Here is a 16,405-nt window from a genome sequence, read left to right as displayed (position 1 = left end):
CGTACGCACGAGGGCAGGTTCGCAAAGGCTTCTTATGCACTTCGTCGACCAGTGGCGCATATTATACTGACTCACAAGAGCAAAGTGGATTAGGGAGCCAGCCATGGGTTAATCAACTTGTGATTGCCTTAGGCCTTGTACTCAGGTGCAGGGCAATTTGTTCACCTATGGTAGTGGACACTTGGCACCCTGGGATTGGTCAGCAGGCATTTAAAAGGAGGTCTCTCAGGGTGATCAGTGCCCACTGTTATTTTCCCTCAACCAGGTATAGGTCACAACTCCTAGTGACTGAAGATGGCCAGGAACTTTGTCCTTTACAGCGGACCCAAGATCTGGAGTGACTCGACTGCCAAGTGCACAGCATCATTCAGCACTGGTTGGGACTATTCCTGGAATCTCCTTGCCTGTTTTTTTGTCATTATTCCTTGTTACCAGCAAGTGTCCTGGACGTTTATGTTTCTGGTGAATAAACACCTTTTTGCTTTCATCACTGGTCTGTTTGTTGGTGCCTTGCTTTACACCCATAACTATTTTTTTCTTCCTGTCATAGAGGTATGTAAGAATCCATTTTTTTTTTTTATTGGCATCATTTTGGGATACATATACATTTTTGACAATTTTTTTATTTGATTTTTTGGAAGGTGAGGTGACAAAAAAAATTACAACATATTCAGGCATTGGGTGGAAATAACATGACATTTTAATAGATCAGACATTTTCAGACATGGTGATACAAAACAGACCACACCGTGGAACATATGATTTGTTCAGAAAAACTTTTGACCCAAGTATATTTGTGTGGTTTAAATGCCAAAAATGACAGCTGATACAGAGAAACCTCTTCAAAAGATCTCCATGTTGAGAGAACCATCTTTATTCTAGATCAGATTTCCCTTACTTACTATATCTTCAAAGGACAGCTTCTCTAGTAGATAGTTTTTTGCTGCAATTTTTAGTGGTCAACTCAAAGAAGTTTTAATGATTGCCAATTAATAGAATTGACTACAGACTAAACAAACACATGAAAAAAAAATGGCTTGCAGAAAAGTGGACCATAAGGACTATCATCCATCTTAGAAATGCATATTTAAAAGTCATTATACAGTAGTCCACACTCACTCATATTGAAATGGTCACATTAATAACTTACATAAAAAAATCTCCAATGTAAACGTATTATACCATTGTAAAGGCTAATATTGAAATGCAATATAAACTTGGTAAGTACTACACACTCACCAAATGTTTTATGCTGCATTATGCACATAATCCAGATGATCTCAACAAACCCTCACCATTCACACATCATAGAAGTTCAATTGTTTTGTAGATGATAAAAAAAGTATAACGCATGAACTCACCAACGGGACACAAGAAGCGGACTGAATAATTGGAACAGTTTTTGCCTTCCAGTTGCTCTGTATTGATACACCAAAATCCTTTTGCTAGGCTATAGTGCACAACTTCTCCAGTCTTTCCTGCTGGGACCCATTCTGTAGTTCGTGCCTCCATACGCAGAGGTTTCAGGCAAACCCTGTTAGGATAATAGAACCTGATGGCGTCCAGGCGCTCATAGTCTCCATTGCCACCTGGGTGATCAATGTTGAACCAGGTTGTCCACTGCTGAAACTCTAAACAGTAGCAGAATGAAGGAATTAGAAACACATATGACACAGGTAACAAAATCACCACATTTACACTAGATAAAGTTGAATGAAACCATAATGACCTTTCCCTTGATAAAGAGAGGGATATTGAACACTTCTTATGAATTCTATGCTTATCTGAAGTAAAAGTCAAAGAGACAGGTAGAAGAAAGTGGAAGAAAGAGCTCTGTTCTATTAAGACCTCATTAAGACTAAGAGGAGGGGGGTTCTACAAGATTTATTAATTCACAAGACTTGAGACCTCATTGATTACTTCTTCTATAAAGTAAGGGGGGAGTGGCACTTAGGCCATGTGACTGATGAACGTGACGTTGCATGGCCTAGGCAAAGCTGTGAGAAGGCCTCTGTGCTACTGCGAGCACCAGTACCTTCTCAAACACCCGGGACACCCACCGATCAGATACTAATGACCAGTCAAAAAACCCTTTAATAAAAACCCAGCTGGTTCAAGATCCAACTAATTTATTAAGAGGTATATGCCTTTTGATAAATGTGTTGCATCTTCTGCTGTTTGTGCGCCAGGAGCTGGAGTAGATTTCCAATGTACAGTAATGTGTTGATTAAAGAGTTGAGCTCTCGCCTACGGCCTGCTCCTACTGCTTACACCCTGCCCACTTTGGAAAAGCATGTGGTGGGTTATAAATAGCTAAAAAGTTGCAAATCTTGTTGCAAAATGGCACTTACAACAAAATTTGTGATGTTTCTACGTCAATAAACTGGTGTAGCTCCATGATATATCAAACCTTGTTTGAGGACTTTCTTAAAGGATACACTCTTAAAACTAGACAACATTGGGAAAGAGATGTGGGTGATATTACGGATGAGCAATGGGAGGAGGTGTTAGACCTCACCCCTGACTTATCTCTTAGTGAAGCGGCGCGGCTATCCCATCTGTACTTAATACATAGAGTGTACAAGACCCCAGTGTTTTTACACAAAATAGGTTGTAGAGATAGTCCGGCTTGTCCGAAATGTGGAAGTGCTGAGGCAGATCCACTTCATATGTTGTGGGCATGCCCTTCATTGACATCGTATTGGAAGGCTGTAATACACCTGGTTAATAAGGTATATAGTGCTACACTTACTCTAAACCCTAGGCTGTGCCTATTAGGCATTATACCGGAAGATAATCTACAATCTGTTATAACCACTGGAATAGGGAGAATGCTATACCAGGCAAGGAAAACGCTAGCGGCAAAATGGATCCAATCAACACCTCCAGATATATCGGAATATGTTGCTAAACTAAATATGGTGATTCGCCTGGAAAGGGGAATATACCAAAAAAGGAAAAATCTGTCCAAATTTGAGGCGATATGGGGAACCTGGATTGATAATTCTGGATGCTGTAGTCCCTGGTTGGCGCTTACAATAAGCTTTTTGTGTGCAAGGTGAGTGTATTGAGTATGGAAGGTAAATATGACTAGGAAGCAAATATATGGGGAGGGGGGAGGGAGGGAAGACCACAGTTGTTGATATATGTGATGTGTGTATGCCAAACTGGTTGCTGATCGACTTAAATGGAGTTAGGATCAGGGGCGGACTCACCGGTCAGGCACTTCGGACATGGTCCGAGGGCCCGGCCGGGATGGGGGCCCGCCGCAGAATAACATAACACCGGGCCCCGCTCACTGTAATACTAATATTCATTCGTGAACAACTTGAAATCCTCAGCGATCCTCTCCCTCTGAGCTCTCTGTACTCACAAACTCAGTAGCAGGCCGGGCGGCAGCGCAACTCACTGACATCATGCGCTTGCTCCTCCTACTTCATTCATAAAGTGGGAGGAGCAGGCGCGTGACGTCAGTGAGTTGCGCTGCCGCCCAGCCTTCTACTGAGTTTGTGAGTACAGAGAGCTCAGAGGGAGAGGATCGCTGAGGATTTCAAGTTGTTCGCATATGAATATTAGTATTACAGTGAGCGGGGCCCGGTGTAATAGAATACAGTGAGTGCACCGGGCCCCGCTGCCATTACACCACCAGATGCAGGCCCCCAGTACCTGTATTGGGGATCATTCACTCACAGGGACACTGTTATGGGGGGATCTGTGGATGACACATATATAGCATAAGGTGCTATATATGTGTCACCCACAGACCCCCCCCCACAACAGTGCCATCCACAGAGCCCCCATAACAGTGTCATCCACAGAGCCCCCATAACAGTGCCATCCACAGAGCCCCCATAACACCTTTTGGTTCAAAAATATTTTTAAATTTGGCTATTTCCCACCCCTCTTGTAATTGTTCCACTACTTGTGGGCTGCGCGGAAATGAGCTCAGTCACTTTGATGAGCAATCCCGTCCTGCAGCGCGTGATCCCGCAAGACCTGCCGTGGTAGGCCACGGGTCTCGCGGGATCACGTGCCACAGAATGGGATTGCGCACTGAAGTGACTGAACTCATGCCCATGTAGCCAGCAAGTAGCGGATCAGTGGAACAAGTACAAGGTGGGTGGGGGGATGATCTGTGGGCAGGCCCTTCACAGTATTCACTGAAGGGGGGACTGCTGAAAGGGATTAATAACTACTGTGAAGGGCCCCCCCTTTCACAGTTGTTATGCCCAGATATGTGCCCCCTTCACAGTAGTTATGCCCAGATATGTGCCCCTTCACAGTAGTTATGCCCAGATATGTGCCCCCATCACAGTAGTTATGCCCAGATATGTGCCCCCTTCACAGTAGTTATGCCCAGATATGTGCCCCCTTCACTGTAGTTATGCCCAGATATGTGCCCCCTTCATAGTAGTTATGCCCACACTGCTTCTAACAGAGGCTCACTAATGGACGCTGAGATTAGATCACCCCATACGAAAGCATTGAATCAATGCTTTCCTATGGGGAAAAATTTGACCCTGGAGGTCATCATGCAGGGTGTGAGGACGTCCAGCGTCAGATACCAGACCAAAGGTCTGTTTTAATCCAGGAAGCCCTCAGGTGGCTGCCGGCCACTAGACACTGACTTATTGCTGGAACGTAAACAATGCAGTTTCTCTAGAACATTGCAGCTCGATTTGCAAAAGGGACACTGTACCCAAACCAAACCACTTCAATGAGCTGAAGTGGTCTGGGTGCCTTTTGTGTCACTTTAACTTTGAAATCTTATTAAAGATTGTGTAGGGTGTGGCTGGAGGCGGGGCATGGGGGCGGGACAAGGGTGGGGCTTGCAGCAGAACATGGGTGGGGCCTGTAAGGGGGCCCTTGATTTATTTTGCCCAGGGGCCCTGAGGGTTCTCAGTCCGCCCCTGGTTAGGATATGGCTGAATGTGGATATGGATGCTTGTAGGAGATACTCTATGGATACATAGGTGATTGGAGGATAGTGTTGTGTGATAGTCTGCTAATAAGTATTGCGGTGTCGGTAACCCAGGGGTGGAGATGAAGGGAGATTGCTATAATTGTGTCCTGCTTTTGTAGGGGTAGGGGTGGAGAGGGGGATAAGGGGGTTACTTATTTAAAGGGAGGTTTTATTGATTACCTTAAAGATGCCTATATTGTATTACTTCATGTTTGGATGTATGTCTTGACTATGTAGCCATATGCTTTGTACTATATTTATTGTATATAACTGACAATGGATATTCTTGTTGTCTACAAGCAGGACATAATGATGTTAAAAAGACTGAAAACTGATAATAAAGAGATATCTAATAAAAAATAATAATAATAAACTGGTGTAGGATGTTAGTAAACAATACATACCCCCTATGTATTGTTCTGTATCGTAGGCATACAGAGGTAACATATCGACATATAGATGTCTACAGGACAGCTGTTATGGCTTGCAGATTGTAAGGAGCCATAATACGCTTGTGTGCGTAAGCAACATCTCTCACTTTTTTGATTATGTGCCATTCTCAACCTTTATCCTCAATGAGATATTATAGGTACATATATCATAGGAACATAGGGGCACATTTATTAAGACTGGCGTTTTAGACACCGGTCTTAATAAAGCCCCATAGCTGGCTGAGGATCCGCCAAAGTTATGAAGAGGCGCTGCCCTCTACATGACTTCAGCGCATCAGCCCGATTCTAAATGTCAGCATCTTTGATGTCTTACATTTAGACCATTTTCTACACCTAAACCAACTTAGATTCTGCCACACCATGGAATGCGACAGAATCTGCACCAGATATGCTTCACAAAAGTGGCGATTATCTGGTCATAAATGACCCCCATAATTTATATTATATATCATAGGGTAATTTCTTTACCATCGGCTTTGATCTTTACTGGACCTGGTAAGATTTTTTTCCCGGGACGAATTTTCCGTGTGGAATGACTCAGCACAGCATCTCCTTTTCGAGGTCCTGCAATTAATAACATGTTTATCGGAGTATGGACGATTTGTGAAGGTATCCAGCTTTTATAGGAATCTTGGCAACCTGGCCATGGCTTTATGTATTGCTGTCTTACTCGCAAGTTCTGCCTTATGGTTATTGATTCCATATGCCTCTAGCAGGGCTGACTTCCATTAAGGATTTGTTCATCTATAGAAGGATTATTCATAAAAGAAAACAGGTTTTGTTGGATCCTCAAGAGGAAGTTCTGGAGAGTCCCAGGAAAGAGATGAATTTGATACAATATTGTATGGAATATGTTTAAATTCCTTACTACGTATTTACTCAGGACAGGAGCTGTTCAGTTGCCTTTTGAGGATTCTCATATGATTCCCTTAAAGCGAACCTTTCACCTGCAATTCACTTAATAAACTATCAAAAGTACCTTATAGATCATCCTCATTGTGTTATCATACAGTCTTGTCCGCCATGTATATGCATGAAAAAAATTGCCTTATAAAGTACTCTTCTCCAGCTCCACAAGTCACGATAGAAGTCAAGGGGGTAGCCCTTCTCTCACTCCAGGCTGTAACTCCCCTGCCCAAACCCCGCCTCTATGCAGTCTAATTGACACCCGGCTCAGTCGCCGGGACCGCACTTGTACAGGCGGCGCATGCGCCGTCGGCCTCAGTAGCAGCGTGATCCCGTCTATCGCGCGGACTCAAGCGCGATCCTGTAACTGAAACAAAGAATTACTTTTTTATAACTGTATACAGTGAATTCAAGATAGCCATCTAATTAAATCTGGGTTTGTCACATGTGTATATCTATGTATAGATAGATAGCCCCATGAAATATGTTATGAGTTTTTGACATATAATACCTGCTGAATATGATAACAATGCTCCAGATGATCACTGGCTTGCGATCTGCGGCAAGTCAACAGTGATCACGTGGACGCATGGAGTGTGAAGATTGGGGCGCGCGCGTGAGGCAGAGAAGACAGGCAGGCATCGGGGACGGCGCATGCGCGATTCAGTTACAGGATCGCGCTTGAGTCCGCTCGATAGACGGGATCGCGCTGCTACTGAGGCCGACGGCGCATGCGCCGCCTGTACAAGCGCGGTCCCAGCGACTGAGCCGGGTGTCAATTAGACTGCATAGAGGCGGCGTTAGGACAGGGGAGTTACAGCGAGGGAAGGGCTACCCCCTTGACTTCTATTGTGACTTGTAGAGCTGGAGAAGAGTACTTTATAAGGCAATATTTTCATGCATATACATGGCAGAAAAGCGGGACAAGACTGTATGATAACACAATGAGGATGATCTATAAGGTACTTTTGATAGTTTATTAAGTGAAATGCAGGTGAAAGGTTCGCTTTAAATTTTTTTAGAAATGCAGGTGGATGATTATGTCTGTGTGAAACCTACTAGGTATAGTAGTATTAAATAAAAAAGGAGTGGATTGAATGATTGCATTGTGAGGCTGCAATGTGACATTGGTTAATCTATGTAATATAATGAAATAAAGCTACCACATAACATCCACTGTTCAAGTCAATTAGGATTTACAGTAGATATTCATGTCAATAGTGATTTAGAGATCCCACTGGGATCATTTTCAGTAAAAATAATTTGAAAAGCAGGACATGCGTGTGTTTTTATGCTACTAGTGTTTTTGTTAATTAGGTGAAGTTTTTCAGGTCTATTGCATTTTTTTAATGCAACATTTTGAAGCTTTTGCCATTTTTTTCTGGTGTTTAGACATCTCCTCTATTGGGGGGAAAAAAAATTCGTTCACGCAGTTGTTTATAAAAAAAAAAAACAGTGCCACCCTTGCCCATTGGTGGAGTCTAGCATTGCCACTCTGCTCCATCGATGTTAGCGTGGCTCTATTTTTGTGGAACAAAGCAGCCATGTTTTTGTAATCCTGTAATACCTTTGAAGTTTTTGCATAAAATAAATCTCTGTTTGTACCACTTTGCGCTTTATGTTAGCCAAGAAGATATAGTGATTGAGTGAAGTTACTTTTGAAATGCAACTTAGGCTACTTTCACACTAGCGTTCGATCGGATCCGTTCTGAACGGATCCGATCATATTAATGCAGACGGAGGCTCCGTTCAGTACGGATCCGTCTGCATTAATAACTTAGAAAAAATTCTAAGTGTGAAAGCAGCCTGAGCGGATCCGTTCAGACTTTCAATGTAAAGTCAATGGGGGACGGATCCGCTTGAAGATTGAGCCACAGGGTGACATCTTCAAGCGGATCCGTTCCCATTGACTTACATTGTAAGTCTGAACGGATCCGCTCGCCTCCGCACGGCCAGGCGGACAGCTGAACGCTGCAAGCAGCGTTCAGCTGTCCGCCTGTCCGTGCGGAGGCGAGCGGAGCGGAGGCTGAACGCCGCCAGACTGATGCAGTCTGAGCGGATCCGCTCCATTCAGACTGCATCAGGGCTGGATTGAGGCGTTCGGGTCCGCTCGTGAGCTCCTTCAAACGGAGCTCACGAGCGGACCGACGAACGCTAGTGTGAAAGGAGCCTTAAATAAAATGCACCACCAGCAGACTGGCATAAATCAAAATAAAGCCACAAATGTAACAAAAATGACCACACCTTCTGTAAAATGTGACAAGAGTGAAAAATGGGGTGAAATATATTAGATAAGTTTGCCACAAAATTAACTCTAAAATCATGCTGCAAAATAAAAGAACACAACCACGCGGCGCAGTCGTGAGCCTCAGCTGCCTCTTATTTAACTAATGAAGACCTCACCATGTGGTCATACTCTAACACACATGGGGGCAGTATTAATGCGTTTTCTCCGGTGTCTACATTAGAACACTAAGCTTGATGGACATGTTGTCACACAGAATCTTCTAGTAGAGCAACCTCAGAATTTGGGCTTGTAAACTCAATGAATCATATGCTAGCATAAAAGTACTGTAGGTATTTAAGGCTCGGACTACATGTGACGTGTAGTTGCGCTAAACAAGACAGCCAATGATGGTGAATGTGGTTGCGTTATGAGTCACAAGTTGCTTTGACCACATTACCACAGTATCCACAGAAATCCAAACTGCTGCATTTCTTTTTGTCATGTTTATTATTGTTAGGTGAACGTGGTGGTGCAATCTTAATGCTATGCAGCCAAAATTCACCAAGTGGCCTTAACCTAAATGAAATTTAACAAATGTTTATCTATTTGTACTAGTAGTTTCCCTTTAAAGATGCTATAACTATTAGTTTTAGTACTTGAAAGCCATTCAAGTCATGATAAATATAGAGATGTACTAGTTGGAGTACAATATAAATCACTGTTGGGGTCGGGGGGGGGGGGGGTCTTTGTACTTTTGACTAGCAGGTTATTTAAGGATGACCCACTCAACATCATCATGTGTCTGAAGAAGACAATTCTTCATCTATTATTTGACATCCAATGAATGTCAAGATCCCAAAAATAAAGCTTTGGCCACCTGATCTCAAGTATTCTATAGTTAGACTGTGTAGAAACAAGGAAAATTCTTCAGTGGTGAATTCCAGGGATGGGTGGAAATCATGCAACAGCTGCTCCATCGTGAGAACATCTAATTCAGGAAGTGCATACTGCACTCTAAATAATCACATACGTGAACACATCCCCCTGTCAGGCTATAAGTGGGCATTTACGACAGTCAAACAAGATACTTTTCTGTATGGGACTAAACTGTACAGCATATATCACATTTTAATGTACCTGACTCCATTAAAGAGTCCAAGTTCTATGGAATGAAGTGGTAGAACAGCTGTCACTCTTGTCTCTCCTGTAGGCCTCTCTTGGCTTTTTTTTGGAGGTAGTGCTGTAGGCCATTGGCTACTCCGTTCCACTGATGAAATATTGATGGCATATCTTAGTAATATGCAGTCAATCTTTACTGAGGTAACCTCTAGAATTGAGCGAATTTCTTGAAATTCGTTTTGGATCCAATGCTAGAAAATTGTTTGGCAGATTTGATTTGGTGATGTAGAAACTCTATCCAAATCAAAAGTGCTCAGATTTCCCTGAAAAGTCATGTATGACACTCTGAGGTCTTGCAGGACTGTGGCCAGCCCCTTCCAAGCTCTTTAATGCCAATACAGTATTGGTAATGTCAAAGTAATATCAACATGTGTGACTATGGGTAAAACGAGATGGTAGCCGGTGGTAACGAATAGACTGTTTAATTACACACTGCACTGTCAGATTTTATTTTTAAATTAAAATGTGGTCCAAATATTTTCCTTTTTTGGTGGCAAATGCCTTCTTCTTTGTATTCTGAACTGTAAAATGGTGGTTGCTATTTTCAAAGATTTGTCTGAATTGAATTGCAAAAGATTTGGGTATGGCTAGAATCAGAATTTTGGGGAAACATCAAGGAGAATGTTATTATTTTACAATTGATTTGCTTATCTCTAACAACCCCTTAACGCCTTCCTGACCCTTGGGTTTTCAGTTTTTTTTTGTGTTTTAATTTGTTACTCCCTGCCTTCCTGGAGCTATAACTTTAATGGAAAGCTGTTAAAAAACCAAATATGGGGGAATTGGAAAAAAACATCAATTCCACAAAAGTCTTATGGGTTTTTGTTTTTACTAGGTGGTAAAACTGACCTGGTACTTTAATTATCCAGGTCAGTATGATTACAGCGATTATACCACAGTACGATTACACCACATTTGCATACCTTTTCTTGTGTTTTAATATGTAAAAAAAAAAAAAATTTTATAGTTATGTCTATGGAGCTGTATGGAGACTTATTTTTTTCAGGGAGATCTGTAGTTTTTACTGATATCACTTTAGAGTGTGTATGACTTTTTGATCACTTTTTATATATTTATCCAACACTGAGCCTTGGGGTACACCACTTATAACCAGGGACCATTCAGAATAGAAATCATTGACCACAACTTTCTGGACACGGTTCTTCAGCCAGTTTGCAATCCAATTACAAACTATAATTTCTAAGTCTATGTGACCTTATTTTACCTATTAAATGTCTATGATGGGCAGTATAAAATGCCATTGCAAAGTCCAAGAACACAACATCCACAACCACTCCTCTGTCCAGGCTTCTATTCACCTCCTCATAAAAACAAATCAGGTTAGTCTGGCAACTTCTGTCCTGGATAAACCCATGCTGGTTATCACTTATGATGATAACAGTCACATACTTTTATATATAGTCTCTAAAGAGTCCTTAAAACATTTGTCCTGCAACAAAAGTTAAACTTACTCATCTACAATATGGTGCCCATTTTGAATATCGGCACCATATCTAACTTTTTCCAGTCGCTTGGCACTGTGTCAGTCACTAAAGAATTGCTAAAAATTATGACCAGGGGCATAGCAATAACTGAACTGGGTTCTTTAAGTTAGCCAATTTAGTATATTAACAGATGTACTAAAAACTTTGGCACCACTGACATTATCTCCTTTCTCTTCTTTCATATATAGAGCTAAAAACTCATTTAGTTACTCTGCCTTTCCCTGATTCTCAGTGACCATACACCCATTACTATTATTTAGGGGAACTACCTGCTCTGACCTTAGTTTTTTAGCATTTATAAATTTAAAGTATTTTTGGGGATTAATATACCAAATGTAGTTTTATAGGGCTACTGTCACGGTACCTTCTGTGACAGAGGTTAGAAGATCGGAGAGACTGACTGCACGTGAGGTTAACTCTTGATTCTCAGTGTTGTGGTTTGGTAATGACCACACCTCTCGCCAGGTGCAGCCCGTGGTCATTACTGCTTTCCCTAGTTAGTTTGGTCTCACACTTCATACCATGCGGTTGATGTTCTCTGCTTGGATTTGAAAGAGTTGGTGTGTGGACCTTACCTGTGTTCCTGATCATCCATTTTCTATAAGATAAGTTGTACTGCTCTTTGTATTTGGTTGTTCCCCTGTTCTTGTTGTTACTAGGCCTCAGGGAGACGCTGGTTTGTTCACCTGGGAAGGAACCAGAAGTCTCATTCCCTGCCACTACCTAGGGCATTTCAGGGCTCCTAGAGTCTAGGTTCCAGCGTATGTATTTTCTCACTTTCAGGGTCTATACATACTGACAGGAGTCAAGGCCAGGTTTAGGCCTAGGAGGTGACCTTTTCCCTCTCCCTAGTCTTGAGGCCTAGTTCTGTGTCCCTCCCCTCCCCTGTATTCGTGACAGCTACATGATGACTTTAGTACAGTAGTACAACAAAAAGGTCATGGTCCCGTAATACATGTGATGTGATCATGATGTAATCATCGCAAAAAACTCCAAGTCTGCTGGATATTTGATCACAGATCACAAACATTAGTCCTATTAGCACTCCACTGAACTTGTGGAAGATGTAGATAGGCTTGAACTTCTCAACTACTGACAGGTGATTCTTTTTTATAGCAGACCAATGGAACAATATTGTGATAAATAAGGCTATTCATACACATAGAGCCAAGTTACCATTTTTTTTACATGAATTATCATGGCTTTGTGATGCAGTTTTTGACTGTGTAGCTTGTATAGGAGAACCGCATGGATGCTGCTATGCATCAGAAACTGCTCCATGTACAGACATCCTAAGGGTTAGGCCAAATGCACAATCGCCATGGCCACCTATAGTAGCCAGAATGTTTGCCTGCCTGCAATCAGCCAGACTGGAATCGCATTGTTTGGCCTTATCCTAATACTTTAATTAATTAATTCATTTAAACATAGTTCATATTGTTAAAGTTAAAGGGTATGTCCACCATCCCAATCAGTAAAGAAATAGCCTTGATGAAGAATGTCCTACTTTTTGGGGAAAATTGATCATTGTTTTTACACCATTTTAATGGTGTAAAAAAAGTATCAGCGTTTTAATTTGTGACTTTTTCACTTTTGGAAAGCAATGAGAAAAGTGGATTGGGTATGGTGGGAGGGGTCTGGCCTAACAAATTCACTATAATTTACACCAGACACTGGCATAAATTGTAGTACAAATCCGCAGCAGCTCACAGCTGGTATATATTTGCTTTTCTGGTACATGGACTGGTAGAAAATAAGCTAAAATCATTAAAAAGCTTGTGTCTCTACAAACCTTTCATTGAGACTGGCATATTGTATCTACAGATGCATCTCCATGGATACAGACTAGAAACAAACCCTGTGTAGTCTGATTCTTTAATTACAGTTTTTTTTTTCTGGTCAGTAACCATGAAGACCCATAACGTTTTATAGGAGCACACACAAATTGGTAGGATATTTCTATGCACCCATAGCAAGCTCTGGAAAATTGTCCTTTTTGCTTGCATCAACCAGTAACATTGTGATACTTATTATTATGAATATCATTAATAATGAGTTCTACAAGTCATAATCATTCCCTGATGTGAACCGCTGCATTGTATTAATGTAAAATAAATGTGCATTAAGTCAACACAGGTTTGAAATAAACATATCACTCTGACAGGATGCAGACAGCTGCAAGTGCGTGAAAACGCCACAAAGTACATGGTAACATTTCCCCAATGGCAGTAGATAAATCTGAAATGAATGTTCCTTATTCTTGATTTATTCAAGACATCTGTAACCCGTGCAAATCATTCTCCTCACATAAATGCTACCAGATTAGAAAATCTTGTACAATGAACACATACCTTGTCCAGTTACATAGGCCACCTCTAAGAGCAGCAGGCAAATTAATAAGCCAGATCGCATCGTACCCTAGAGCGTCTTCTCCTGGGTTTCACTGGTCCAAGACAGCAAACACCTGCCAAAACATTTTATCAACATCTATTAAATATGTATTCTTCATATAGGCCCCGAGTGGGAGGCATGAGGGTAGAGGACGAGAGTAGTAGTGGTGTGAGGATGGTGGTGTTACTCAGGGTGGTGACTGTCCTGCTCCAGAGATCCCCTGGGTTTTTACCCTGGTGCACCCTTGTAGGGGTTTCCAGCCTATTGGAACATGGGGTGCCTTTGATGTTAATAGCAGTAAGGTGCAAGGCAGGAACCAGTCAGGTGAGGAATGAGGTAGCTGGTAAAGTTCAACATATAACATGTCTTTACTCAAGAATAATTGTTTTCCACAATCATCCACATAAAATGGAGGCACAGTTTTTAAAAAGTTGCAAACATTCCTGAAGCTGACTTAAAGGGTTGATTCTAAGAGCTCCCTAAAGAACTTTCAAAGGTAGCAAACTTTAACGTTCCGATTTAGCCGAGGAGTGCAATTTATGCAAAAATATGTTTACAATGCCCACTGTGGGCAATCTGTCCCACTAGTATGACTGGGAGCCAGAGGCCGTTTAAACCCAGCTATAGGCTAGGGAGCTTGGCTATGTTCATACACATCATAGTCTAATACATGATAATGCAGTTACTATGTGACTGTCACTCTGGAGTGTATGCCACCGTTGTCATACCTCCTTCTTTGGTAAACTGTCTATACAAGACTCCATTCCGGATTGGGTCATATCTGGACAAGCTGAGGGAATGCTGGTAGATATTTCTGCTGGGTGGAGGGAATATATCTTTCTTTTTGTGCCATAATTATGGCAGAATAAAAGTTGCACATTTTGGTGCACAGTGCGCACCATTTTGGTGCACATTTTTCAACATTTTGTGATTTTTACACATCTTTCGACACTTTCGAAAAAGAGTTTAAAAGTAGCCTTGGTTACCTATGTTAATTAGGTTTTAATTAGGATGCAAAAAAGGCATGACATTTCTCCAGTAAGAAAATTTGCACAAAAACTGGAATAACACAGCAAGAAATAAAATGTTATGTTTAATCCCTTAAATACCAGGCCCATTTTAGTTTTTTCATTTTCGTTTTTGCCTCCCCATGTTCCAATAGCCATAACTGTTTGAAATTTTGTGTTCATATAGCCGTATGAGGACTTATTTTTTGTGGGATCAGTTGTATTTTTTAAGGGCACCTTTCATTTTACCATATCTGTTATTGGAAGACGGAAAATAAATTCTTTGTGGGGTTAAATTGAATAAAACCTACAATTCTGCCAAGGTTTTGGGGGTCTTTACATCACATTACTGTGCGCTAAAAATGAAACAATGTCCTTATTCTGCAGCACAATATGAATATGGCGATACCCAACCTGTATAGTTTTTATTTTATTTTTACTACTTAAAAAAAAAATTTTAGACTTTTGTTTAGAGAGCTGTATGAGGGCTTTTTTGTGTGTAACGAACTGTAGTTTTTATTGGTACCATTTTTGTGGTACATATTACTTTTTGATCACTATTAGGCTGAGTTCACACGGGCGAGATTTCCGCGCGGGTGCAATGCGGGAGGTGAACGCATTGCACCCGCACTGAATCCTGACCAATTCATTTCAATGGGTCTGTGCACATGAGCGTTGTTTTTCACGCATCAGTTCTGCGTTGCGTGAAAATCGCAGCATGTTCTATATTCTGCGTTTTTCACGCAGCCCTGGCCCCATAGAAGTGAATGGGGCTGCGTGAAAAATGCATTGCATCCGCAAGCAAGTGCGGATGCAATGCGTTTTTCACTGATGGTTGCTAGGAGATGTTGTTTGTAAACCACACAGGAATTTTTTTGTAACATTTTATTAGTTCAGACATTTTTGGACATGGCGATACCTGATATGCCTATTTTTTTATTGTTACTATATTTTTGTATGTAAAATTGGGAAAGGGGGGTGAACTTTTAATATTTTTACAGTATTAACTTTGAACCCCGTTAGGGGGCTAGAACCTGGGATCTTTTTATCCCCTGAACCATTCATCTTAATAGAGATCCATTAGGGTGAAAAGGATTCGGATGTGCTTCCTGCTGAGCTGTGCTTTGTACATAGTTCAGCAGGGGGCTTACCATGGTAGGCCTGGAAGACTTCAGGCTGCCATGGTAAATGATCGGAGCCCCACAATTTCACTATTGGTGGCTCTGATTGGAAGGCAGAGGGAGCCGCATCTCTCTGCCTTACCTCACAGATGCCGTGACCACTGTTGATCGCGACATCTGAGGTGTTAAATGATGGGGTTCAGTGAGATTGCCATTCCCCATTACTGTGGCTGGGGCCTGCTGTATTGAATAGCCAGCAATCGCTGTGCATGGAGCAGGCTCACCACAGCAGCCCACTCCATACATTCTCTCAACCACAGTGACATACACACAGCACAAATGACAGCAACGCAAACTGATACTCATGATAACTTGCCCCATGGTGTATGTTGAAAGGATTCTCTAGTCCCCTTGTCTAATCAATGCTTGGTAATAACCTGTGGAAAGAAGTTATTTTACATAGTACTTACCCATCTGTCGTGCTGCAGGCTCTTCCATCCAGGTATAGTAAATGCAGCTGAACAGGAAAAGAAACAGCGACGGCATCGGCAGAACAAGGGACAAGTAAGTGCTATGTAAAGATCTTCCTTCCACAGGGTATTACCATGCACTGAATAAATGAAATGACTGGAGAACCCTTCGAAGATGATATTA

The 16,405-nt window shown here is 41.7% G+C and overlaps 1 protein-coding gene across 1 annotated transcript in view; it reads right to left on the bottom strand.

The window, feature by feature from the left end:
* Positions 1–16,405, bottom strand: part of LOC122929551 (cartilage intermediate layer protein) — a 47,602-nt gene that overhangs the window by 12,200 nt on the left and 18,997 nt on the right. The window contains exons 3-5 of the mRNA XM_044283165.1: positions 13,584–13,696; positions 5,884–5,979; positions 1,362–1,631 (exon numbers count right to left, since the gene is read on the bottom strand). Of these exons, the coding sequence (XP_044139100.1) occupies positions 1,362–1,631; positions 5,884–5,979; positions 13,584–13,644 (427 nt within the window). The 5' untranslated portion in view covers positions 13,645–13,696. The remainder of the gene's footprint in view (positions 1–1,361; positions 1,632–5,883; positions 5,980–13,583; positions 13,697–16,405) is intronic.

Source organism: Bufo gargarizans, chromosome 2 (genome assembly GCF_014858855.1).
Source record: "Bufo gargarizans isolate SCDJY-AF-19 chromosome 2, ASM1485885v1, whole genome shotgun sequence".
Lineage (NCBI taxonomy): Eukaryota > Metazoa > Chordata > Amphibia > Anura > Bufonidae > Bufo > Bufo gargarizans.
This window is presented reverse-complemented; position numbering and strand designations above follow the sequence as displayed.